Source organism: Gracilinanus agilis, chromosome 5, assembly GCF_016433145.1.
Source record: "Gracilinanus agilis isolate LMUSP501 chromosome 5, AgileGrace, whole genome shotgun sequence".
Lineage (NCBI taxonomy): Eukaryota > Metazoa > Chordata > Mammalia > Didelphimorphia > Didelphidae > Gracilinanus > Gracilinanus agilis.
In genome coordinates this window covers 41489821-41517568 of record NC_058134.1, presented here as the reverse complement: position 1 = coordinate 41517568, position 27748 = coordinate 41489821, and the positions used below count along the sequence as shown (strand labels likewise).

At 38.2% G+C, this 27748-nt stretch overlaps 1 protein-coding gene across 1 annotated transcript in view; it reads right to left on the bottom strand.

Moving 5' to 3' along the window:
• Nucleotides 1-27748, bottom strand: part of ACP3 (acid phosphatase 3) — a 53381-nt gene that overhangs the window by 5972 nt on the left and 19661 nt on the right. Inside the window, exons 4-10 of the mRNA XM_044678306.1 lie at nt 27310-27462; nt 20517-20615; nt 18646-18738; nt 15513-15645; nt 12498-12580; nt 10794-10897; nt 3232-3401 (exon numbers count right to left, since the gene is read on the bottom strand). Coding sequence (XP_044534241.1) covers nt 3232-3401; nt 10794-10897; nt 12498-12580; nt 15513-15645; nt 18646-18738; nt 20517-20615; nt 27310-27462 — 835 coding nt within the window. The remainder of the gene's footprint in view (nt 1-3231; nt 3402-10793; nt 10898-12497; nt 12581-15512; nt 15646-18645; nt 18739-20516; nt 20616-27309; nt 27463-27748) is intronic.

Sequence of the window (27748 nt, the reverse complement as noted above, 5' to 3'; positions counted from 1 at the left end):
GCCTGGTTCTCTATTCATTGAGCTACCTAATTGCCCTTTATGAATTTTTTTTTTTGCATTTAGTTTTATTAGATTTTTTGGGTCACAAAATAGAGTAATAAAGTATTAGTAAGATGAGATATATTACTATCACCATTAACTCTCCAAGTAAAAATTCAAGTTATAGTAGCATACAGATTAGAATACTTTGCATAGATAATCCACTTTATAGATTATTAGTAGTCTATGTCACCCCTGACTATTGCCTAGCAAGGTGCTGGGCTTATGCATGATAACTTCAAGACTAGGCACAAGTGACTATGTGAGCATCTATGTCATATGTATGTCCAATGGGACAAGAGCTTGGACAGATTTTGGGAGCTAGAGGAGGAAAGAAAGGCCTGGAATGTTATGGTCCATGGGATCATAAAGAGTTGGACATGAATGAATGAATGACATACCCAATGGATCTATACTTTTAAAAAATGGTAAGAAAAAAATCTTTATACAAATAGTAGATCATCAAATTTGGAATAATTTAGGAATGAAGAGGATGATGCCAAATCCTACCAGAATTGATGAAAAATTTGAATTATAGAATATTTTTAAAAGAATCAAGCTTTATTTTTGTTAAGTATTACATAAAAAAATAGGCTTGCCAAATGTTCACTAGCAGAAGGACTACCTTAATGAAAAGATAAGAGTAGTTTGTAATAAACATACTAATCTAAGATAGCCTTAACTTCTATTTATAAGCCAATTACATTAAGTATATGTTATTATGCTTTTAAAATGCTTCAGAATACTTTGTTCTTGAGTAATCTACATCCCCCTTCCAATATTATACTTTTCATTTGCCTACCAAACCTCCTTTTCCCCTAATCATTTCCTTTTTGGGATGGTAGATAATGCAGATGCCAACTTATGCTCAGACCCTTGAGAATGATCATAAATTATTAGTGAAGTCCAAATTAAATGTTTTTTCCTGGTAAAATGAATTTTTAAAAACCCATAACACATTATTTATTTTCCCTCCAGTAAGATTATGAGATCTGGACCCTCTGTAATCTGTACTGAAGGAGTTTAATACTATTTAAAGAAATATGCATTCATATACACACTACTTTGAGAAATCCCATTTTAAAATTACTTTCTGAATTTCCTAATAATGGCTATCTATTCTGCTCCCCATCCCTCCATTTCATATATGACTCATTGAATGACTGGGAAAAGTTCTGTGTACCATTGAAAACTAGGATCTAGATCTGTGGCTGATACTTCCTTTATTCCCCAAATAACATCATTTTTAATCATTGTCATATTTGTTGTTTTTCTGATAAGAGAGGACTGAAGAGGTGTCATTTGGAAGGTACTGTCCAATTTTTCCCACACTAACCTGTCTTAATTTGGAGAAGCTTGACTTGTGACTTTAGCATCCACTTAGAACCATCCCTTTTGCCTTCAGCAATTGTCTGGAGAATGATAGCCTCTAGGCTTTTTTTGCATCATTCACATGTCAAATTCACATTGGTTTTTATTCTCTGATTCCTTTGGTTAGACAATCACTGGAACATCAGTTTCTGTAGTTACTTCTCAGGTATAGAAATCTGCCCATGGCAGCCTTCTCATCATTTCCCACCTTGGCTTCCCTACTGGACCTCATCAAGATCTCCAGAAACTCATCCTCCTATAAGATCATATCTATTCTGAAACTCTGACCTTCTCAGTACCCTTTGTCGGGTACCTCCCTCCCTCTGACAGGCAAAGATGATGGGGAGCGGGAATATCAGAAAACTCTTCTGAGATCCTCATTTAAGGAGGTGGCTTAGGAATAACTTCCTACACGGCTGCTCTCAGAACTTCATAATGACTCTCCTCAGTTCCTTCTATGCCCTCCTTTTTAGTTTCTTTTTAGACTGTGATTTCCTTGAGGATGGGGACTGTCTTTTGCTTTTTAAAAATATCTCTAGCACTTAATACCGTGCCTGGTACAAAATAGGTGTTTAATGAATGTTTATTGATTGACCGCTAATTTTGGAGGTATCTGAATTGGGAGATACATCTTTCTCAGGTTTACCAAACATAATGATGCCTCTTCTACACACTATTTCAGTTTTTATATTTTGTGGGACAGTGGCTTCTAGAAAGATTACTCAAGTTTCTCATCTCATGCATATTTCTTGTGCTAGCACACAACTCACTTTCTTTACCTAACATCTCTATGATGATCTATCTTATCTTATCTTATCTTATCTTATCTTATCTTATCTTATCTTATCTTATCTTATCGATCTATCTATCATACAGTGTTCTCTGGCAGGTTGCTTTCACTTCTCAAGATCAATAAGAGCTTTCTTTTTCAATTTTTTTCCCCCAGAAAGCCTTTTTCAGGTTTTCAGAAGCCAGAGAGATCAAGGAAGTTTTTATTTTTTCTACTCTGCTAGTCAGGATTAAAAAAAAAAACACCCATAAACCCATAATAAAATTCAAAACAAGATACAACCTGCTTCCTAGGATGAGACAGTCCAGGGGAAAATTTAATTTCATCCTCCCAGACTTACTTGTCAGCATCTCAGCCCCATCTTTGCCTTTATGCTACTCCTATTCACTGACCTGATATAAAAATTGCACCCTATGTGTCTCACTTCTTTTACCAGCTCTTCTGCTCTATAGTTACCATCTTGGCATTTTCTGTTAGGAAGATGGGAACTCTTAGGAGTGGGGAGGACTAGTACTCTTGCCTGTCCAGTTCTAGTTATTAGAATTCTATTCCCTCACTGACATCATTCATCCCCTTAGAACCTTTGTGAATTAAAGATAATCGGTTTGAGTCAGACATAATCTTCTACCTGGAGTTTCAGGGGTCATCCAACACCTGGTGCTGTTAATCTGGATTCAAAGTGTTCTTAGGAAGTATGAAGACTGGTGAGGTCATTATAGTACATATGTGGCTTAGACGAGCCCCATGAAACTTGGAAAACTTACACCATTTTCTCCAGTTTTATCCCCAATTAAATTTTAAACATTATCTGACACACATTACCCTCATATACAAGCGAAGGCAAGTTTGTTGTGAGTGAAGGTAGTGGTAGATGGAGAGGTCTAGGCTTCATAAGAATTTGAGTTCCCTGAAACACATCATCACCAAAATCCCATTTTCCCCTAGTCACTGAGAATGATGGCTAAGGCACGATCCCAAAGCTGTGAATGACTCCTAGGCCTTCTTGTTTGTTGCTTTAACTTCCTCAGTACCTTGATCTTCACTAAGTCTGAAACACTCCTTTGACCAGTCTTCTGTCATTACAGGGGAGACCAGCTCAACAAACTGCTTCAGGGGACAGCTGGCTGTGCATCCTGGTAGGGTGAGGGGGTAAGGATCCTGCTGTGTGTCATTCCGATAGTACATTTCAACGTTGTATTGCCTGGTTTGTGGGATATAAAAGAAAGCAACTTCAGTTCCTGTATTGCTCAAGTGCCTCTAAATTTGTCCCTAGATGGAGTCTAACACAGGAAGTGAAAAGTTAGTGTGGCTAAGGAGGCTTTTGCCACCTTAGAAGGGGTTAAGGAGCTGAGGGAAATCTGTTATGGCATTGATGGGAAGGCTAGACCCAGGGAGAAAAGTGTTGCAGGCAATGGGTAGAAGATATTGGCTGTTAATAGAATAGGGGAGGAATTAGGGATATCTCAGTGGAGTAAGGGACCATCCCTTCTTGGGTTGGGGAGCGATTTTTGGAGAGTTGTCAGAATAGAGGGTGGAATCAATCAAGGTTTCCAGAGCAGACAGAGGAGGTGCTGAATTTCAGGGTAGAGAGGGCAAGGAGCTGGCCTTTCCCTCTCCCTCAGGGTAATATTTCACTCGTTTCTTTTTGACTTGTCCGAGGCCAAATATCTAGCAGAGCTGGGATGTACCCAGTTTCTCTGACTCTAATTCCTGTTCTTTTTCCACTATATAAAAGTGCTTCTCTGAATTTACTGTCAATCCATAAAATTAACTGGAGACTTGCATCTGTGTAGGAGTGTAGTCATCAGCCTATATGAGCTAGAGCAAGCCACTTAACCTCTGTGGGCTTTAGCTTCTTCATCTTTCAAATGAGGAAGGCTGGACTTGATCACTATGGTCCCTTCTGGCTCTTAAATCTATGAACCTATGACCCAATTACCATGTTTCTGCTCTTTATTTCCCTGGATGTTTCACCCTTCCCCTTTCTCCTCTTTGTTCTGTGATTTTCTCTCTCCTTTAGATGCTTTAAAAAAATTTTATTGCTTATATAGAACTTCACCAAAGTCCTAGTCTTCAGAGTTCTGGAAAGCTATATTAGTTTGGGCTAAAGATGGGGTGACCTTCCTTCCCTCCTCCCTTTCCTTTTCTCTGGATGAAGGCATCTTGTGGTCATTCACTTACTGTGAACTTGATGCTCTCCTTTATGCTTTGGGGGCATTAACCTTTGTTTTAAGAGTTGACTTTGTTTCTTAAATCAGTAAAGTTTTTGATTAAGAGAAATGCTGAGCTGTGGCTATCTAATTTATATAAGTATATGTAATTGCATATACACATATATGTATGCATGTATTACAAATAGAGTCAGAGACGGCAGATTTCTCCTTCTACAGTGACAAAAATTGTTGGTTCTGATTGAACCTACAGGCTTAGAAGATAAGTTAGAAGAGAGGGAGAAAGCAGGAGAACAATACTGATCCAGTATCAGCCATACATAGGAATTCAGGATTCATATACTTCTAAATTAGGGCTGATAAAGACAGCAAGCTATGAGGGAGCAAAAGGAAAGCATTTTCCCATTCCTTTCCTTTTCCATTTTCTTGGTCTGATTCGTTGTCATTCCAGGCTTTGAAAAGCTAGATACATTTTGTGAAGAAAGGAGACTGATGGGTTGCTTAGAAAGTAAAAGCCCAATCCCTGAAAGGGACTGAGTTGTCAGGGAGGATCCATCTACAAGAACATAGCGGGAACCAGTTGAATGAACTTGCTCACCATTTGTTGGCTTGGTGGGAGATTGTTGGCTTAGCCTGCCTATCTTCCTAGTGGTACCTGCTGTCTATATCTGTTTTACAATATTTGTTATATATGTATATGCTTTATACATATATACACATATGTAAAAATATATGTAATACATTGAAATGATATATAAATAAATGTTTTATGTTACTAGGGTCATGGTTGAGAGTTGGAAAGGACCCGAAAGGTCTTCTAGTCCATTGATGTCATTTTACAGATGAGAAAGCTGAGGCCTCAAAGAGTTAAGTGATTTTTCCAAAGTCACATTGGGAAAAGACTCAAAGCTAGGATTTGAATCTATGATTCTGGCTCCAATCTAGAGCTTTCTCCATTATAACATATTGCTTTTGTCCATGGTTCTTCCATATGAAGTGGAAGAATTTAGCTTTTTATGTTGATTTTTCTTTAATCAGAAACATAACCAATAACAAGTTGATTTTTCCCCCTATGTCTGTGGTCCTTGGTTAATATTTTTCTGTGAGTCATCACTTCCAAGTAGAAAAATGTTTCCCATCTTTGGTTTTAAAAATGTATTCAGGGCATTGAAAGGGGAAAGAAAGGGAGCACATGGTGGAAGGGTGGTAAGTAGCAGAATGGAAACGAAGCTGAGACTGAATTCTATGTGGACCAGAGTGAAGGCTTTCTGTCATTCTCATTCCTTATCTAAGTTTGACATTGTGGCTTGGGCTGCCCAGACTGCCTCTAGGCCAACCCCCTGATTTTAGAGATGAAGAAGCTGAAGAGGGGAAGACAGTTGTCTAAGGTTCCATGGGTAGTGAGTGGAAAAGCTGGGATTTGAAACCAAATCCTCTCACAAAAAAAATCCAGTGTTCTTTCCAATGCGTCCATATGTAGAAATCTGTGTCACTGTAAGCTCTCATGTTGATGTAATTTAATTTAGTATTTATTAATCACCTACTGAATGATATATGCTCCATTATTATCAGGAATCTCTGATAATTTTATAGGGTTGTACTGATGGAAGGAGACTCATGATTATGATAACTAATAATATATAATATTTACAGAGCATCTACTATATGTCAAGCACTACTATGCTAAGTGCTTCACATTTATTATCTCATTTGATCTTCACAACAACCTTGGGAGTAGGTGCTGTTATTATCCCCATTTTATAAATAATAATTGTTTGTTGATGAGTTGCTTCATCTATGTCTGACTCTGTGACTCAATTTAGAATTTTATTGGCAAAGATACTGCAGTCATTTGCCATTTCCTTTTCCATTTTTCTCATTTTACAGATGAGGAAACTGAGATAAACAGGGTGAAATGATTTTCCCAAGGTCACACAGCAAGTGTTGTAGGTCATATTTGAACTCATAAAGATTACAAACCCAGTGCTATCCACTGTGCCACCTAGCTGCCCAATAATAATAATAGCCAATAGTTCTATAGGTCTTACTATGTGCTGGGCTCTGTCATTTGATCCATACAACATCCCTGAGAGATAGGTGCTATTAGTATCTGTATTTTATAGAGAAGGAAGCAAAGGCAAATGGAGATGAAAGGATTTGCCCAGGGCCATATAGCTAATAAGTGTCTGAGGCCAGATTTAAATTTAGGTCTTCTTATTCCAGCCCTAGTATTTTATTTGCTGTGCCATCTAGCTGGAGGGTCTGACTAGTTTGAGGAAAAGAGAATTAGTTTGTGTGCATTATCTTTTTGGCAAGAGGTTGGTGGTATGTTATATGTTCAATCCTTTCATTTTACTGATAGAAAAACTGTGGCCTAGAGAGGTTAAATGATTTATCTAAGACAACCCAAGCCTTTTGAATGGAAAGACCATGCTTTTTGCCTTGTAGCATATTTTCTCCTTTTCCATAAGAATCTTCTCTCTAAAAATTTTTTTTAATCTATTTTTCTTTTAGGATATCCACGGGGATTAAAGTAGATAGATGCCCATCAATTGGAGAATGGCTTAACAAAATTTGTTGTACATGAATACAATGGAATATCACTGTGGTTTAAGAAACAATGAAAATGATGAATACGGAGAAGTATGGAATGACTTACATGAACTGATAAAGTGAATTAAGCAGAGTCAAGAAAATGATATACAAAGTGACTACAACAATGTAAATGGAAAACACAACCACCATAAAACAATTGAAAATGAATGTCATAGAATTATAAAGAAAAAGTATGGTTCCCAAAGAAGAGGTTGAGGACATCACCCCTCGCTTATTTGCAGAGGTGAAAGGTCTTCAGTGTGTAAATAAATGCATTTATTTTCAGACTTTTTTGATGCATTAATTGGTTTTGTTCTTTTTTAAAAATTTTCTTTAAAAATATTCTTTGTTATGTAGGATGGCTTTATGAGAAGGGAGAAGGAGGTACTGGGAGATATGTAATAATATTTAAAAAAAGATTTCAATAGAAATTTATTTTTAAAAGGATTTCCAGGGCCAGCTCTATGTACTGTCAGGTACTAGTTTTGTACTAAATTGTATTTGCCATTGACTAGCTATATGACTTTATCATATGGCTTTTCTGTCAAATGAAGTAGACTAGAAGATCTCAAAGGTCCTTTTAGGTTCTAACATTCTTTGATTTCACTGATGATGTCTTATGTCTATTTATTTTTCTTTCCTCTTGCTGCTCCGGGTGGCACATTCTTTTACTCATAGTAACTGAGCAATTGATTTCTTGAACATTGGTGGGTACATCCTTCTTGGATTGTGACTATCTGGCTTTCTGCTTGAGCAGGGGGAGGGAGCCATCCAGGAAGGGGATGACCTTCTTCACTGGCCACTAGGTCCATTTCACCCCACTAGAAGACACATAGTCAGAAGCACATAGTGATGGTAGAACTATGAGAATGCTCTGGAGCAAGGAGATTCTTACTGCCCAGTTACATTCTGGAGTGATGAAGCATGTTTGGCACAAATGATTTAACTTCTTTCTCTCTGAAATGACTTGGTTCTCCTCTTGCTTGCCTTTCTGCAGTCCTATCTCTGATCCTCGAATCTCAGGAAAAATAAGATCCCTGACTACACACCTGAAAGCCTTCAGTTTTGCTAAATCCAATTGCTCCTTTTCTTTCATGCTGGAACCCTGGTAGCTTCTTTCAGTGAGAGATGGCTCCTTGGAGTGATCTTGGTGTAGTTGGTGGATTCAAGGCATATAGCTGGCAAAGCCTGAGAATGGCATCATAGCATCTCAGCAGCTCAGCATCTCTAGCACCCTCTGAACTATTTCCTTTTTATAATATATTTAGGGAATGGCCATCTAGAAGTAGTTCAGAGTCAATAGTCGTCTAGCCAAGTAATGCCAGTGAGGGCAAACCAACCATCCCCTCAGTAGTACAGTTTACTCCTGGAAAGCTCAGTTAGGAACTGTATCTTTACATTAAGAAAAAAATCTGCTTCTCTTTATCCTTAGTTCTTAGTTCTGCCCTCTAGAGCCAAGCAGAACAAACTGAATCCTTCCCCATGGCAATCCTTAAAACATTCGGTGTGTTTAGTCTCCAGACCCTTTTTTATGATTCTCAATATCCAAAAGCAGCATCATGATGCATTAGCATATTATTTTTTAATTCTATAATCTGCAATCTTCTTTCATAATCCATACTCAGTCTGGTTGTTAATATACTTTCCTAGATGCTTGTTTGTTCTCTTATTTTTTTAGAGATGAGAAGTCCTGGGTTCAAATTTGGCCTCAATTACTTCCTAGCTGTGTGTTCCTGGGCACATCAGTTACCCCTATTGCCTAGCTCTTACTGCTCTTTTGCCTTAGAACCAGTACATAGTATTGATTCTAAGATGGGAGAAAAGGACTTAACTTTTTTTCCTAAAGTCCCCAAATAAAACTCTCATAGCAAATAAGCATGGGTCAGCAAAACAAACCCCCTCACTGGCCAATTTCAAAAATGTATGTATTATAAGTGCATTATCTCTCTGGTCTTAGGTGGGTGGTATGTCATATCTTTAGTTCTCTAGATGTGCCATTTATCATTTCATTGAGCAGCACTTTAAAGTCTTTCAAAGTTATTTTTCTCAACATTGTTGTCTTTCTATCATCTCTTCTTCTAGTTCTCTTTATTCTGCCTTTCTTTATGGAAATCTTCCCAGTTTCCTCTGGAACGCTCCATTTTGTCTTTTCTTATGACACAAAATATTACAATTTGTTTTGTTGTTGTTGTTGTTTGGTCATTTCAGTTGTGTTCCATTCTTTGTGACCCATTTTGGGGGTTTCTTGGCAAAGCTACTGGAGTGTTTTTTTACAGATGAGGAAACTGAAGCAAATAGGGTTAAGTGGTTTGTTCAGGGTCACACAATTATTAAGTGTCTGAAGCCAGATTTGAACTCAGGAAGATGAGTCTTCCTGATCCCAAGACCAGCACTTTATTTTCTGTGCCACCCTGCTGCCCACAATTTGTTTAGCCATTTCCTAATAGGAGGGCACTCTCTTAGTTTCCTGTTTTTTGATAGTATAAAAAGGGAAGCTGTAAGTATTTTGGTACATATAAGTCCTTTTCTTCTTTCTTTGATTTCTTTAAGGTGTAAGCCCAGTAGTCTTATAAATGCGTCAAAGAACAAATCTGCCCAGTATAGAAATTTTTTGGACAGTTCCAAATTGCTTTCCAGAATGATTAGATCACAACTCCATCAGTGGTATATGAATGTGCCTGTTTTTCTTCAGCCCTTCTAAAACTTCTTATTTTCCTGTTTTGTTAACTTTGTCAATCTGAAGGATGCATAATAGGACCTTGGATTTGCTTTAATTTGCATTTCTCTAATTATTAGAGATTCAAAGCATTTTTTTTCACATGGTTGTTGACAGCTAGAATTTCTTCTTTTGAAAACTTCCTCTTCATATCCATTGACCATTTATTTATTTGGGAATGACTCTTGGTCTTATAAATTTGAATCAGTTTTTTTTCTTTAATATGAAACCTCTATCATAGAAATTTATGGCAAAGATTTTTTTGCCCCAAACAGATTTCCTTTTTAATTTTATCTGCATTAGTTTGTACAGAAACTTTTACATTTTAAATAATAAGGGCTATTCATTTTATGTTCTGTGACCCTTTCTATTGCTTCTTTAGTCATGAACTCTTTCCTCATTTTCTAATTTTCCCGGCATGCAGTTCTTGTGAAAAAGTGAGTCTTTTAAGTTTTCTTAGGTTTTTTCCAACTCCAACTCCAACATTGTATGCATTGCTGATTATTTTGTTTCCCATTTCCTTCTTCCCAAATGGTTAATGGAATCAATTATTTTAATTGTGATTGTTATAGATCACTAGATAGAAGGAGTGCTTTAGGAATCAAGGACTAGTGGAAAGTCACAGCTTCAAATCAACTCCTCTTTTTGTGTTATCCTATATGTACAGAAATACTCTCATATTTTTGCTTTTAAGTTCAGAATAAAAACAAATTTTTTGAAAGCATCATGTCACCCATGTGTAAATTATCTCAAATTGCTTACTATCTCAAAGAGGGGGGGAAGGAGGGAAATAATTTGGAGCTGAAAATATTAGAAAAAATGTTAAAATTATTTTTATATATAATTGGTAAAAATAACATATTACTGGAAAAAAACCAGAAGGCATCATGGCTGGGTTAGCATACTATCTTTTTCTTTCAGGTTATTGTTGATTCTGATTTTAGAAAATTTTTATATTTTCTTATCCAATTACATGTAAAAACAATTCTTAATATTTGTTTTCCAATTTTTATTCTCAACTTAAATATCAACAGAGTATTTCCTCCTAGAAAAGGCAAGCAAATTGATATAGAGAGTGATTTTATTTTGAAAAGGATTTAGAAATACTCACCCATTTTCAAGGTATAGTTCCATTATGTGGCAGGCAGCATAAGGTGGAAATTTTCCATTAAAAACATCAAGTGCCATCTGCAGGGCCCCAATAGTAGTGTCATGCTGAAAGACAGAAAAAACACTTTCCAGGCTTACCTGTGGTTTACCCTTTACAGTAGCTTAATGAATAATTATAAAATTTCAAAGGACCTACTGATGTGGCCCAACTATGGAAGAATAACAAACTTTTTGTATGGTTTTGTGCCATCTGAGGATCAAGTCTGGGGATAAAATTTCATGAGACTAGAGAGGGTTACTCACATAATTATTGAAAAAGAAGGAAGTTATTTCAGAGTGTTTAAAAGTTATTAGTTTGGCTTTATATACTGCTGGAATCTAAGACAAGATCTCATTCACTTTTTAAATGAGCAAATGGAGAGCAAATGGATAAATGACATACTAAAGATCATACAGAAAAATTGGAAGTAGATTGCATATTATAACCCCAAAGACAGCTTTCTATTCCTGTGCTCACTGTCCTATGATAGCCTGTTATCACCCCTCCCCCTATTCCTTTTGGTCCATTGATTTCATTGGTATAGGGAACTCTGGGTATGGAATCTCCCTCCACTATTACACATCTGTAACTTATGTTCTTTGAGAGTCATTTGGGTCACTTGAGAGGTTAAGTGACTTTCCCATGGTCATATAGTATAAGAGATGGAATTTGAACCTAGGTCTTCACGACATCAAGGTCAATCAGGTCTCTAGGCACCATGCCCTTTCTCCTCATCCTAGGAAATTATTTTGTAGTTACTTTTCTGCATACATGTTTTCCTCTAATGTGAAGCTCCTTGGAACTGTTCCATTTTTGCCTTTCTATCCTCAGTGCCAAGTCAAGTCAAACATTTATCAAGTGCCTACTATGTACCAGACACTGTGGGTTACAAAGAAAGGCAAAAGTCCCTGCTTTTTAATAGCTTACAGTCTATTTAAAAAACAATTTTTTAAGACCCTCACCTTCCATCTTGGAGTCAATACTGCGTATTGGCTCCAAGGCAGAAGAGTGGTAAGGGTAGGCAATGGGGGTCAAGTGACTTGCCCAGGGTCTCACAGCTGGGAAGTGTCTGAGGCCAGATTGGAACCCAGGACCTCCCATTTCTAGGCCTGGCTCTCAATCCTCTGAGCTACCCAGCTGCCCCCAATAGCTTACAGTCTAAAGGGTGAGGCAATATGAAAATAATTATACACCAACAAGACATATATTGGATAGATTGGAGGTCTTTGACAAGAAGAAGGCACTAACATTAAAGGGGATTGGGAAAGGCTTCTTCTGTAGAAGGTGGGATTTTAACTAAGACTTGAAGAAAGTCAGGAGATTGCTTGAGACATAGTAGGTGGCTAATAAATGTTTGTTGAAATGTTGAGTGAAATGAACATTCCAAAGAGCCTCCCTGATAGAACTAAAGCTCATAAAGGGTTTATAGAAATTATCCTGTTTTAATCTGTAACATCCATAACCCTGAGAGGGGATGAAGCTGGATCACAGAATTCCATACTGCCCCCGAGAACTCTGAGGGACCCCCGTACAATTAGTCATCTGTATAGTTCATGCCTTTGGACTTTGCTTGCTTATGGAAAGCTTTCTATTTAGGAGGTAAAGATGTATTTCTTTGTACCTAAATTTTTTGCTCCAACTCAGAAAAAACAACAACATACTTACCCCCGAGTAGATGATGAATTTTTTTGCATTAGATTCATTGGCTGCTTTATGGAAATAATCAACAATGTTTTTCACCAGAACACCTTAAAGAAGAATTACAAAAGGATGGGGATGAATCAGCCATCTGGTTAGAGCTGAACATTAATTCACAATTAGGTTTTTGTGTGCCTCAAATGGGAGAAGAAGGAAGTTGTTTTAAAACCCACATTAGGAGATTGCTGAAATTAAGACATTGTAAAAGGCTTTAAGGATCATCCAGGATTGTTTTCAATGCCATTTTTTCTGCAGCAAAGGCATTTAACATAGGATGCTAGGTGCCTATCTGCTTGTATCTCTCTGACTTTATTCCTTCTTTCCATGCTTGTATGATATTCATAACCTAAGATCAGTCCTAGGGAATAAACTGCTTTTGAATTCAGATGTAATGTAGGCTTTTCAGATGTTTCTTTGGGGTTTAGCTACCTCTTATTATAATTCTTATTATTCCCATGCTCCTTCATGGTGTGCTAGAAAGAGGTTCATGCTGTGACTACCATGTCATAGCTCTATGGGTCACTTGAGACTTCTCAGGGCTTAAGTTTTCTCTTCTGAAGAAGGAAGAATTTGGACTAAATGACCTCTGAGGTCCTTTCTGGGTCTGCAATTTACTGATTTTAATATTCAGGTGTGTGCTGGAGTCATAAAGCAGCTGTTTTATGAGAGTTGATTGTTAAGCTTTGAGTGTGACCATTTACATCATGGAAATGGGCAAATACTACAAATTGGGACTTGATTTACTATTTTGTTGATTGACCAGACTTAATCAAATGATGGGGAAATGTTAAAAATGTGGATTAAACTGAAAAGTGTCTCATGACACATTTTTTTTTGTGGGGAGGAGGTGGGGAGTCAGTTGTTAAAGCATGCCACTATTAATATGCCTAGGCAGAAGCTAAGTGGCATAGTGGGTAGAGTACTGAGTCTTGGAATCAGGAAGACCTGAGTTCAAATCCAGCTTCAGATATTTCCTAGCTGTGTGATTCTAGGTAAGTCATTTAACCTCTGTTTACCTCAGCTGTAAAAAGTGGATATAGATAGTATCTAACCTCATAGAGTTATTTTGATGGTCAAATGGGAAAATATTTGTAAAGTGCTTATAGTAAGTGGGATACAGTAAATGCTTAATCAAGGTTTATTTCCCCCTTCACTTTTCCAGTATCCATCCATTAAGAGCACACAGTGATCTGGCTCCTTATAAAGTTAGATACATCTTGTCTGTTAAACTGTTGTCTGTGTTCCTGTTAAAAACTGTGTGTTGCCACTGCAATTATTGTTTTCAGGATCTGGCTTTTTGGAGGTGGACACAGTCTTGTCCCAGTGGGAGCACAGATCACTCAAGCCCGTATCACAATCACTAGAAATACTGACAGCACTCTGCTATGAAGAGTTCTCATCTGACTTCCCTTTTTTTCCCTCTGCCCAAGATGATGAAATCTATAGCTGCAGTGTGAGAGCTAGTTTAGAAATGGCAACCCAGAGTTCTGGCTTCTCTTTATTTATATATGCTGCTTTTAGAGAGCTTCAGAATGAGAGAGAGGGAGAATGAGAGAGAGGGAGAGACAGAGAAAGAGACACACAGAGAAAGAGAGTCAGAGATAGAGAGACAGACAGACAGAAGGAGAGAGGGAGAGAAACTGAAACAGAGACAGGAAAAGAAACAGAGAGAAATTGAAAGAAAGAGAAAGAGAGAGAGAGAATGGGAATATGAGAGAGACACAGAGAATAAGAGAGAGAGAATGAGGGAGAGAGAGAGTGAGAAAGAGAGAATGAGAGAGAATGAGAGACAGAGAGAGACAGAGAATGAAGGAGAGAAAGAGAGATTGAGAGAGAATGAGTGAGAGAAAGAGAGAGTAAGAAAGAAAGAATGAGAGAGAGAATGAGAGATAGAGAGAGACACAGAGAGAGAGAATGAGAAAGAGAGAATGAGAGAGAGAAAGAGAGAATGAGAGAGAGAAAAAGACAGAGAGAGAGAGAGAGAGAGAGTGCACCTGTTAGGTCTGTTGGTAGCAGCTGCTGCCTTTTTGCTCCTGAAGGCTAAGTGGCTCACCTCTTGTTTGGGGAAACTATCAAGTGTTTTGGTGGAGTCAGTGAATACAGTGTGGTAGCAGGCTTGAATTCTGTATTTCTCTTCTATTTCCTATAGAATCATGAGTGTATCTTCTGGACTGCATTATGCCCCAAGGTTACATTATAATTTATTGAACATCTCTGTGGAAAAATATCTGATATAATAATGATAACTGACATTTATACAGCACTTAAAGGTTTGCCAAGTGCTTTAGGCACATTTTTTCATTTGATTCTCATTGCAACCCTGTGAGGTAAGTCATACAAATATTACTATCCCCATTTCTACATATGAGGATGATTGTTAACTACTCCCATTTACCCAGATTTAAAACTATTGGCCTTATGGGGGCAGCTGGGTGGCTCAGTGGATTGAAAGCCAGGCCTAGAGATGGGAGGTCCTCAGTTCAAATGTGACCTCAGATACTTCCTAGCTGTGTGACCCTGGGCAAGTCACTGAACCCCCTTTGCCTAGCCCTTACCACTCTTCTGCCTTAGAACCAATATTGGTTCTAAGATGGAAGGTGAGCATTTAAAAAAAAAACAACAAAACTATTGGGCTTTTCTTTGGGATTGAACCAGGCAAATTCCCATTCACATCAGACTTGTTCTAGAAATTCTAGAGCAGCAGGCCAATTCAGTCAATTTTCTTGGAAATGTGCAAAAAGGTCATTCCATAAATTACCAATTTAACATTCAAGTGCTCCAGGTTTAGTCCAATCTTGTTTACTCAGAATAGGTGCTGATCATTGTTCAGAATTCTGGGATGACTGCAATTTACCAGAGCAAGGCTAGACTACATAATCATAAAGTTCTATCCAATCTTATATAAACATACATGCATACATATGTGCATACACATGTAAACATAAATGCACGTGCACATGTGCCTGTGTTTTAGCAACGTACCTCCCTGAAGTCGAGCTTTTTCTTTCCGCTTATAAATTCCAAAGGTTGACAAGAGAGATAATTTGGACAGCTCCTCCAGCTTTGTTAGGGTGTCTGTAGTGGCCCAGGTGGGTAGAGTAAAATTGTGAACTCTCTGCAATAAAAGAGAAAACAGAAAATGAGCACTGTAGAGTTTCCTTTTTCCTTCTGGTTGGCCTGCTTGTTTGTTGTCATCCTATGTTCCCTAATCATCCCAGAAATACTACTATGCTTGGACCTCACTGGTTTTGGTGTATAAAATATAACAAATGGGCTCTTTCTAAGAATGTTTCATTTTTAAGGTAAACAGCTGTAAAAATCACCCAAGGAGCCCCACAGAGGTTGATTTCTCACCCCCTTTATGTATGGCCAAAGCTTTCGACTTAAGATTCTCAGTGGCAAAAGGAATTTTATACACAATGAAGTAGGGAGCTTCAGGACAAGAATCTACCTAATCTGGAGGGATTTTTACAAACCACCCTTTGCATTTAATAGGAAAGACAGATGCATTGGGAGAGAAATTCCACTTGAAGATGAATTAAATGGCTTAAAACAGAACAAAACAAAACCCCAAACACCTGGGTTGCCTGAAAGGTAAGAAGAAAAAGGGATGATGCTCTGAAGCCTTAGGCAATATGTATTAAAAGGTTCTTAAAAATGAGTCCAACTGGTAGCCAAGGGAAAGAGCTTCAACCTCCAAAGTAAAGCAGGTAGAGACCCCACACTAGTTCCCTCCAGTCAAAGAAGACCAACAATTCTCTAAGAAGCAAATTGAGTTAAAAGTAGAGATTGAAGTACAGAAAAGAAGCAAAGACCTGCAAAGAAAAGGAATGGAAAAAAGACAGGTGAAAGGTAGCTAGGCTATATCCTCATGTGGCTAAATGGCCCCTGAAAAATGAAAATTAACAAGATCCCAATGGGATCCAAGGGAGTATAAGGAAAATGATTGAGAAAGTAGCATAAAAGGGTAGTTTTAAATCTTTCTATGGAAGAAGCTCTTACAGAACTAAGTGGTTGGATATATTTGGTGAAGCAGATGATAATGATAAAAGAGAAACAAGAATATAACTCACATCTGAGCTAAGCCACTCTACCCAAGCTAGACAAACTGTGCCATTTATTACAGGGGATAACTATGATATCAATTTATGCTCCCAGAATCACAGGATCTAGATATGGCAGAGACTTTATTTGTACAAAACCTTTTACATTTAATATAATCAAAATTATTCATTTTACATCTTTACTGTTCTCGATTTCTTGCTTGTTCTTAAATTCTTTCCTTCCCCATAGATCTGACAGGTATACTATTCCATGTTCACCTAATTTACTTATATCACTCGTGACATTTAAATCATGTACCCATTTTGACCTTATCTTGGTTTAGAGTGTGAGATATTGATCTAAACCTGATTTTGCCAAACTGTTTTCCAATTTTCCTATAGCATGGCAGAGACTTTAATCAATCGACCAGCAAACATTTAAGTGTCAGGTACCGAGCTTACAATCTAATGGGAGGAGATAATATGCAAACAAATATATACAAAACAAGTTATGTATAGAATAAATAGGAAATAATTAACCAAGGAAGGCACTGAAATTAGATGATCTAGTCCAATGTCCTCATTTTACAAATGAGAAGACTGAGATCCAGAGAGATATGTAATATATAAAATATATAAATAAGATGCAATTATTTATAATATGTATGGAATTTCTCCAGGGCCATTCTGGTAAGTAGGCAGCAGAGCTGGAATTTGAACCCAGGCTCTCTGATATCAAACTCAGGTGTCATTCTTCTACCTCATCCTGGCTGAAACACTTCACACTTGTGATAATTTCAAACTGAGAAACAGTGGTAAATAATGAAGGGCAACAATTTCCCAAAAAACTTCTCAAAGATGTTTTCCAATTATAATAAAAGTGGGCAAGCCTTCAACCACAGTTTTACCCACTATACCTCTGCTTAGACTGTATTCCCTTCTTATTTTGGTTTTGTAGAATCCCTAGCTTCCTTCAGAATTCAGACCTTCTACAAGGTCTAAATGTAGAAGCCTTTTTTGATCCCTTTGGCTAGTGACTCTTCAACAAAATTACCTTGCATATTTTTTTACATACTGATATGCCTATAGGTTATCTCCCCCAATAGAGTGTAAACTCTTTGAGGTTTGGGATTTTTATTTTATCTTTATATCTCTAGTACTTGGGAAGCTAAGTGGCAGAGTAGATGGTAGTGTCAGGAATTTAAATCCAGCCTCAGATACTTACTAGTTGTATGACCCTGGGCAAGTCACTTATCTCTGTTTGCCTTAGTTTCCTCATTTGTAAAATGAGTTGAAGAAGGAAATGGCAAACTACTCTAGGATCTCTGCCAAGAAAACCCCAAATGGGGTCACAAAGAATCAGACCCAACTAAAATGAATGAACAACTTCTCTGGTACTTAGCAGGTTTCCTGATAAATAGGAAGAGTTTAATAAATGCTCACTGATAGTCTCATTTATTAAATGAGTCTGATGGAAAATAAGCACTCATGGTATATTTCTTCCTCCCCTGAGCCACAATGACTCAGAAATGATACACAAGAAGGCTGGCAGGACCCTTTATAAGCTGAAGAAAATATCATCTTGAAAAGCTATTATAATTCATTGAACTACAATGAGAATTTGACCTTCATAGGAAAATGGCTGTTGAGGATCTTTGCTGATGAGCCAATGCTGATACATTTGGCCTACTTTTTCTTGCTTCCTTATATCTATAAAATTCAAGTCATTTTTTCCCCCTCCAGTAGAAAGGCATTTCTTTTTTAATTAAAACACATACCAGGGGCCCAGTATTCCTGAGTGAATGAAAAATCACTAAGTGGCAAGAGATGGACAAAAAGCAATTTTGCTCACAATTTTCTAAAGGGTGAGAATATTAATAACAAGAGAGAAAAGGAAATATGGGAGGATTTTCAGAGTTAATAACAAAAGGAGTCCTAAATTATGTTCTACTGTCAAAGGAAGCAAGAGTAATACATCTGGAATGGAAAAAACAGAGACCGTGTTATATAAGTTTAAATAGGCATATTTCAAACAATCAGATTAGAGGAGGTTAGTCTTTTTTTCCTTGTACCTCACAAAATAAAGGATCATAGATTTTATTCCAAATTCCATTAAGGTCCTTGATTTGGAGTCCTGAAAGCTCGGATAAAGTACTTATAAAATCCTGAAAAACATACAAAATGACATAAAGAAAAATGACAGTGAATTAGTTACTTGCCAGGAAAATATATGGGTGATATTGACTATGCTAACTTTTTAAAAGATGAAGTTAATGGAACTAGGTTGTGCAGTGGTTAGATAGATAAGAGTGCTGACCCTGGAATCAGGAAGACTCATCTCTGTGAGTTCAAATCTAGTCTCAGACACATACTAGCTGTGTGACCCTGGGCAATTCACTTAACCCTGTTGGCCTCAGTTTCCTCATCTGTAAAAATGAGCTAAAGAAGGAAATGTTAAACGTTTTCAGTATCTTTGCCAAGAGATAACCCCAAATGGGGTCATAAAGAGCCAGATACAATTCAATAACAAAAAATCGAGATTAATTGCAAGTCAAGATTAAATCTCATTATACTACGAGTATGGGAGTAACCTGCTGGAGTGGACAGAATGCTGATCTTGGAGTTGGAAAGCCCTAAGTTCCAATACTGCTGCAGATATTTGTTATCTATCAAATCTTATTATCTAACAGATCATTTAATCTTAAAAAATTATTAAACCCTTACCTTTTGTCTCAGAATCAATACTGTATATTGGTTCCAAGGCAAAAGAATGGTTAAGGCTAGGCAATGGGGGTTAAGTGACTTGCCTAGGGTTACACAGGTAGGAAGTGTCTGACACTTTCAATTTGAACCCCTATCTCTAGATCTGGCTCTCAATCCACTGAGCTACTTAGCTACCCCCATTTCTGAAATACTTTAAGTAAAAATGGAAACAAGCATCTGGGGGAAGGTTGGCTCTTCTCCTCGGCTTTTGGGTATGATGCAGTGCTAGACATACTGTGATTGGTATAACCATGGGAGGACCTATGTTAGATTATCCTAAGGATGAGAAATCAGAATGAGAAAATCATTCTAGATTCTGGGCTAGCTGAAGGTCAATGAAGAAGTTTGGGTTCATTATCCAAGAGTACAACGTTTCTTATATAAAATTACCATGATAACATTAAAGAATGAGACAGACTCGTGACTATTTTCATCTCTGATGAATTGACTATGGATCCTGAGGATGGTGAACATAGACAAAACAGTAGCAACAGTGAGAATTAGGGATGGGGGTGATGTGTGCCATGGAAGCTCAGCCAATGATAAATAGTCTTGAGCTAAATCTGGAAAAGCAGCATGGTGGAAATAGGAGGAAAACATGAATGTGTAGTCTATTTTATAAGGTTTCCTAATATAACTTGGAGAGAAACTGGGATGTGTGATAATCTTGTGACTAGAACAGAAGTCTACTTGTTGAATTCTCCCATGACCTAAACACAGGATATGGGATTCATAAAGTTGAAAGATAATGAGCTTTCCCTTTTATGCAAAAGTGATAACATCAGCTAACTGTTCTCAGTTAGGCTTGTATTTTTTGATTGTTCTCGATGAAATATATTTACATGGAATTATTTTCATACCTTAATAATCACATTAGATATACATTTACAGATCACCTTAAAAAGACAGGGAATTGTTTCATTTGCTCTAAGTAGGTCTGTTTTTTAAGAGAGCAGATTAATTTTGAGAATATAGTCTGTGGCTGTGGCACAGTGTCAAATTAGATGGTTCAAACAGTGATTATAATTGTGACTTTGACTTCTGTTAGTTGTTTTAAAACCACTACACTCATAACAAACCTGGGTAGGGTTGAGGTGGGAAGGGCCCTTTCCCATCCCCAACCTGGGCCCATTATACTATGCAAGGAATAGTAATGCCAAGTTTTGTTTTGTTTTTAAACCTTGTATGGAGACAGCAAGTCTTGATATTCCTTTGACCTCAAAGTTTCTTCCTGAAGCGCTTGAAGTCGAGGGCATTTTATATCAGGAAGGTACAGCAACTAAAAGAACAGGAACAAAAAAATTCATTAGGCAGAAATTTTGGGACAAATTCCATTTCTAATCTATATTATTATATGAAAATACTAGAAAAAGAATAGTCACATTTCAAACTTTAGTTAAGGAAACTGACATGAAGAAAAATCCCAAAATGTAATTGAACTTTGCTTTTGAAATTAGATTTTAAAGATTAAAATTTGAAAAATTAAAATAGGGATGAGGAAATCAATGTATTTGTGAGTCTTGGATAGGGATATGGGGATATTATAAGGCCAAACAATATCTCATTCTTTTCAGGAAGAGACCAAAAGTCTGTGATGAAATACTTGGTCACTTCCTCTTTCTGTACCTAAAATGTAACATAAATCATTTTATCTCCTTTCTCCCTCTCATTTGCAACACAGATCATAAGTCAGTACCTCCAATTTCCATATTTCAGGTAGGTCAGAAATACATAGAAGTTATATTTTAAGTCTCGTTAGTGGTACAGGTAGTGGCAAGTGGTGATTTGGTGGTTGGTGTCTTTTGTACTGGAAGAGGACCAAAATGACATCACTATGTTGAGGTCAATGTACGCTGTGTCCAATTATTGCTCTACCACGTATCAGGCACAAATAACCCATATGAACATTTAAGATGGAGATGTCTCTAAATTTGTGGACTGCATATTTCTTTTGAGCTACTGCAATTCTGCTTTGCTCATTCAGCACAGTGCTTTCTTTGATGTGCTGGCTGGTCCTGGTCTCCTGTCTCCTCTATCTCATGGTGGAATACCAAAGCATTTACTAGTTGATACCAAAGTTCTTCAGAGAGGCCTTGTGAGTATCCTCAGGTAGCTTCTTCCAACCTTTGTGTGAGTTCTCCATACAATAATCTTTTAGGCAAAAGAGTATCTGGCATTTGAATGACATGGCCAACCCATTGGAGTTATACCATAGACTTTAAAAGCTTGGCAGTTTAGTTCAAGAAAGTACCTCCGAGTCTGGTACCTCATCTTGCCAAGTGATCTTTGGAATCTCACTAAGATAATTCAAAAGGAAGTGATTTAGTTTCTTGGCATGGTGCTGGTATATTTTCTAGATTTCACAGGTATTCAACAACGAGGTCAGCACAATGGCTCTGAGACCTTCAGTTTGGTAGGTAGCCTAATACCTCTTCTCTTGCACACTTTACTTCAGAGCCTCCCAAACATTCAGCTAGCTCTGGCAATGCATACATCAAATTTATGTTCTATATATTTACCCCTGGAAAATATATGCCAAGGTAAAGAAAATTTTCCACAGCATTCAAAACATCTTGGATTACTCTAACCAATGGTTCCACTTTTCGATGGTGTGATGCTGATTGGTGGAGAACCTCTCTTTTCTTGGTGTAAACTGTCAGATCAAAATTAGCACAAGTGGCAGAGAACTGATCTATGCTCTGTTGTATCTCAGTCTCAGAGGCTGAATTGAGGGCACAATCATCTGTGAGTACCAACTCTCCCTTTACTTTATTCCTGGTTTGTAGCCTTTTCAAGCCAAATAATTTACCATCGGTATAATAGCTGACTTTGATGTCACTTTTATTCTTAATGAAGGCATCCAAGGAAATCACTAAAAATATGAAAAAAAGGATAGGAGCAAGTACTTTACTCCACTGGAGACTCATAAAGTGTGAGAGCATTGTCCATTATCTAGAACCTGTGCAAGCATGCTGTCATGAAGCTGGTGTATTGACAAACTTCTCCAGACAACCGAATTTTGCCATGATCTTCCACAAACCAACAGGACAGACAGTATCAAGGGCCTTGGCCAGATTGATGAGTGTTCTGCTCTGTTCCAGTGTTGGCATTTCTCCAGGAGTGGTCAGGCAGGAAACACTATATTGATTGTTACTCTGCCCTTTCTGAAGCCACACTGGCTCTTGGGTAGATGACCATCCTTCAGATGAAGGATTAGTCAATTAAGGAGGATGCTGGCAAGAATCTTGCCTGTGATGGCTAAGAGAGAGAGACCCCTTTGTTATTTTCACAGGATAATCTATTTTCTTCTCCTTCATAGAGCTAGACCATGGAGACATCTTTAATCTCCTGGGGGATAATCAACTCTTGTCATATAACTGGAAGATTTCAATCAGCTCTTGTATATGAGCAGTGGATCCTCTGTCTTGTACATCTCTGCTAGAGTGGAATCGGCACCAGGAGCTTTGCCACACAAGAGGAGGCTAATGGCATTCAAAACCTCTTCTTCAGTTGGAAGTTTGGCTGGAGAGGGATTTTGAGTATATGGTTAATGGCTTTAGCATTGGTTGATGATGGTCTGGTAAGAATACTATGGAAGTGTTTCAGCCCATCTCTCCAAGGATTATGTTCTTATCTCTGATCAGTATGGCTCCATCAGTACTGTGTAGTTGGGGTACACCAAAGGTCTTTGGCCCATAAACAGCCTTCGGGTCATCATAGAGCACTTAAGGTTGTTTCTGTCAGTGTAAAACTGAATTTCATCTGCCTTCTTTCTGAATCCAGAATCCTGCATCTCTTTAAGCTTCATCTGCATTTTACTTTTTAAAAAAATTTTTTTTTATTTTTAAAACCCTTACCTTCCATCTTGGAATCAATACTAAGTATTGGTTCCAAGGCAGAAGAATGGTAAGGGTAGGCAATGAGGGCCAAGTGACTTGCCCAGGGTCACACAGCTGGGAAGTGTCTGAGGCCAGATTTGAACCTAGGACCTCCCGTCTCTAGGCCTGGCTCTCAACCACTGAGCTATACAGCTCCCCCCTGCACTTTACTTTTGATGGAATTAAATGCAGCTTTCTTAAGAGATGGATGAGCTATCTTGTGGGTAAACCTTGAAGAATTCACATTTTTCATTTAGTAGTTCTGAAAATTACTGAACAGTAACAGCAGTGGTATAGTGGAACCACTCATTTGGGTTTGAATCCTGGCTCTGATATTTATCCAGTGTGACTTTGGACAAGTCACTCAGTATCCCTGGGTCTCAGTCTCCTCATCTGTAAAATGAAGGGAGTTTCCAAGATAATCTATGAGGTCCTTACTGTTATAAGGGGATTTTAGGATGTAATATGGGACTGAAGCTAGGGTAATAACTGGTAGGAATAGGGAATAAGGCAAGGCAAGGGATCCAAGGCTGAAGGTAATCAAGGGAATATTCTGAGATAATCTTTGAGGTCCTTACCCTTCCTGCTCTAGATCTCAGAGCCTACAGTCTGGAACCTTAAAAGAAGCCAACCAGTTGGTCCTCTTCTCTTCAGTTAAGAATTAATCCTTCCCTGGCTAATCATGACTGAATGACTGAGTCATGATGATGGATGAAAAGCACTTTGTGAATAATATCTTATAATATAATATATAATAATATGACATAAAATAATGTTTGTCCTGTGATGCAAGTGTTCAATTGTTTTTCAGTCACGTATGACTCTTTGTGACCCCATTTGAGGTTTTCTTGGCAGAGATATTAGAGTGGTTTGTTCATTGTATAGACAAAGAAATTGAGGCAAATTGAGTTGTGACTTTTCCAGGGTCACACAACTACTAAGTAGTTTGAAGCTGGATTTGATCTCAGGAAGATGAGTCTTCCTGCCTCTTGGACCAGCGCTCTTCTACTGTGCCAATTAGCCATTCCATGTATTGTGATATTCCTGAGTTTTTTTCTGTCTGTTTCTTGTATTGGTGCTGAAGCCAGAGTTGCAATGAGTTCTTTTTTTTTTTTAAACCCTTACCTTCTGTCTTAGAATCAATACTGTGTATTGATTCCAAGGCAGAAGAGTGGTAAGGGTAGGCAATGGGGGTTAAGTGACTTGCCCAGGGTCACACAGCTGGGAAGTGTCTGAGATCAGATTTGAACCTAGGACCTCCTGTCTCTAGGTCTGGTTCTTAATCCACTGAGCTACCCAGCGGCCCCCCCCCTTCAATGAGTTCTGAGGAATAAAACATTACTTTCTCTAGTATGGCAAGCACTGAAGTAACACATGGATGCATTTCTCAACAGGATTTAGGGATTGGACATTTCTTAATAGAGAGAGAGGAGATTTTAGTTTCTGGAAATTCAAAGACTTCTATCCTCTTAGTAACATAAGTGCTTTCTCTCAAGTATATCTACCATGATTTGTCATAACAACTTTGTGGCTACCAAAAGAGAAGAGTTTAAAGGTTTCCAGCTCATTTATATTTTGGATGATTCTGTGATCACCTCTGTGTTGAAGATTCCCTGTATTGAAGCCTTTATTTGCAATTGTGATTGCACTTCTACAGCTGAGTTCCATAAGTTCCAGCACTTTAAAACATTATCCCTAGGATCAAAGATCAGAATTTCACAGTTGCAAGAGGCCTTTCGGTCAGCCTGTTCAGATGAGAATGGAAGCTAGAACTGAGACTCTCCTGGGGTTAGAGCCGCAGCTTACTTCTGCATTTGCTCTTTGTTCAGCACACAGCTAAGGGCTTCCAACTGTTCCTTACCATCCCATCCCTACAGGGAAATCAACTCCTCAGTCTGGATCTACAACCTGGAATGAGGAAACGAGCATGAAACTTGCCAGATGGCACCTGTTCCTGTTCCCTTCACAAGGTCAGGCACTTCTGTGTGGGTTTGGGACTTCTTGTTCTGGTATATAGTGGTGGGCAGATGCTCATTCAGAACCAGCCCTGCAAATCTCTCCATGGTGTGCTCTTGACTACACCCTGTTACCAATGTCCAAAGACCTCACTGTCTGTCTCCCTTTGATGACCTGGGCTGGAAAAAAAGACTTGTGACTTTTTTCTTTTTGGAATTCCCAATCAGGACTTGGTCTGGGCATTTTTTAGTTCTGTATAGAGTTCTGGTGGAGAGCTCAGCTGTCCTCTCTCTGATACAGTTTAAACAAAAGCACTCTATCCACACAATCTCTTCTCACATTTCCTGAAATTCAAACATTTAGGAATTCCTCCCCTTTCTCTCCCACCTCTTTACAAGTATTCTTAGAAAGTTAGAGGAATATTTGTCATTCACAACCAAGTATGGATTAGTTGAATGCAATCGCTTTCTCCTTAATGTCTACTGAAAACCTCAAGCTCCAAAAAAGTATGGGAATTTTGATAGGAGATTAGTGAAGAAGGGAGAAATAATTCTGGAGTATGGAGTAACAAGGAGAAACTAGAATAAAGGAGAGAGAATTTGGGGGCAGCTGGAGAGTAGTAGTTCCATTTTCCTCAAAGTCATATATAGTCACTCCAGAATTATAATACCACCCAGTAGGGCCAGTAGAGAGTCACGTCCCAACTCTGGACCTTTATAATCCCCAATACTCACAGTACCAGCAAAGGGCAAGGTCCAGGCTTGCTCTTCTTAGTTATGCCTCTTAGCTTTGTTGCTCCATGATTTCAGTTTCTTCAACTCTTGATTTGAAGTACATCTTTGGCATGATCCATGAATTCCTCTGCTTGGTCTAGGGACTTCCATTGGTTGGAAACTACTTTCATTCTCTTGCTGCCAATATACTCCTTTTGACTTGTAGCGCCCATTTGGCCCATGGAACTTTTCACGCTTCTATTACTGCTTCCAGTTGCTGTCATTCTTGGAGTTGAATGATTCCTGAGAGGGGTGTCCATGTCTGTGTGTAGCTCCTTTCTCTTTGTTGTCCAACTTTTTTCTCTTTCCAGCTCTCCAGCCCTGAGCATTGCATGCCTGTCTCCTTTGAGATCCAAGCCCATGAATGTAGTATAGGTTATAAGTGCTGCTGGGAACTTCGTGGCCAACGTAGTGTTAATGGAGCAACAAGTACCAAGAACAGAGGAAGTTTACTCCATGTCCAAACATTGACCTCCTACCAGAAATTTCATATTTTGTGCATGAGAAAAGAGAGGAAAGAACTCCTCTTTGAACATACTTGGTAACGTTTACTCTACTTACCTCATACTAGTCTCTGTCATGTGGGTGACACATAATGGGTGTCACCTATCATGTACTAGGTGGTACCATAGTGTACAAAGTTAGGACCTTGAATCAGGAAGATTCATTTTTCTGAGTTCAAATCTGGTTTCAGACACTTACTCGCTGTATGACCCTGGGCGAATCAATTAACCTATGTGCCTCAGTCTCCTCATCTATAAAATGAGCTGGAAAAGAAAATGGCAAACCAGCCAGTATCTTTGCCAAGAGAACCCCAAATGGGGTCACAGAGCAGGACACAACTGAAAAATGACTGAACTACCTTTCATGTACTTCGTGTTCTCTGATAGACTGCCTAACGAGCCCTGCACACAATCTGTCCTTTCCAACCTTCATTCCTTGACTTTGAATGTCCTCTTACCTTCTTCATTTATTGAATTACTATTCTGCCTTAGAAGCCCAGCTCAAATGCTCACTCTTCCATAAAGTCTTCTCTGATTCGCCCTCTAGGTAACCACCTTTCTCTCCTCTGACCTCACATTACATTTCATATATATATATATATATATATCTCTGAACCAGCACTAATGAGATGTTATTCTGTGTACACTAGACTGTAAACTTCATGAAGGCAGCCATTGTATCTCATCTAAAATTTGTTTTTTCTTTAGCACCTAGCACAGCCCTGAACACAATAAGCACTTAGTAAAAGTTTTTTCTGAACTTTTAAAATGACTTAAAACTCATTAGTAGGATATCCTGGCTCTTTCAGATTTCTACTTAATCTCCATCTGAGAGTTACTTCTAGCTCTTTAGTCTTACTGACCTGATCTTCAGAAGTCGGTACTGTATGAACTGGAATTGGCTGCCAAAGGATTTTGGGGTTCCAAATACTTGAGCCTTCTGGTGGAAAGAGGGCAGCAAGATTGGTCATGGCACTCATCAGGGTCCGGTCAACGTCTGTGCTTCGGACATAAATCTAGAAGAGGAAAGAAACAAACAAACATGATTCCTGCCATTAGGACTAGTCATCAGTACAAGGTCTTTTCCCAAGTAGCCCTAGCACAAGTAGTTCCCCCAAAATGAGAAAGCACATACCAATTTAGAGGAAATGCAGGTTTTCTAAGGAACTAACAGGTCTTGTGAAAAAGGACAGATACACCCACAAAGGAAGTTTACACAAAAGCAGGATATCATCAGTTATTGGGCTCATTTTGCTTTTCTCCAGTAAGAGGTAGTAAAATAAATGTATGTCACTTTATATA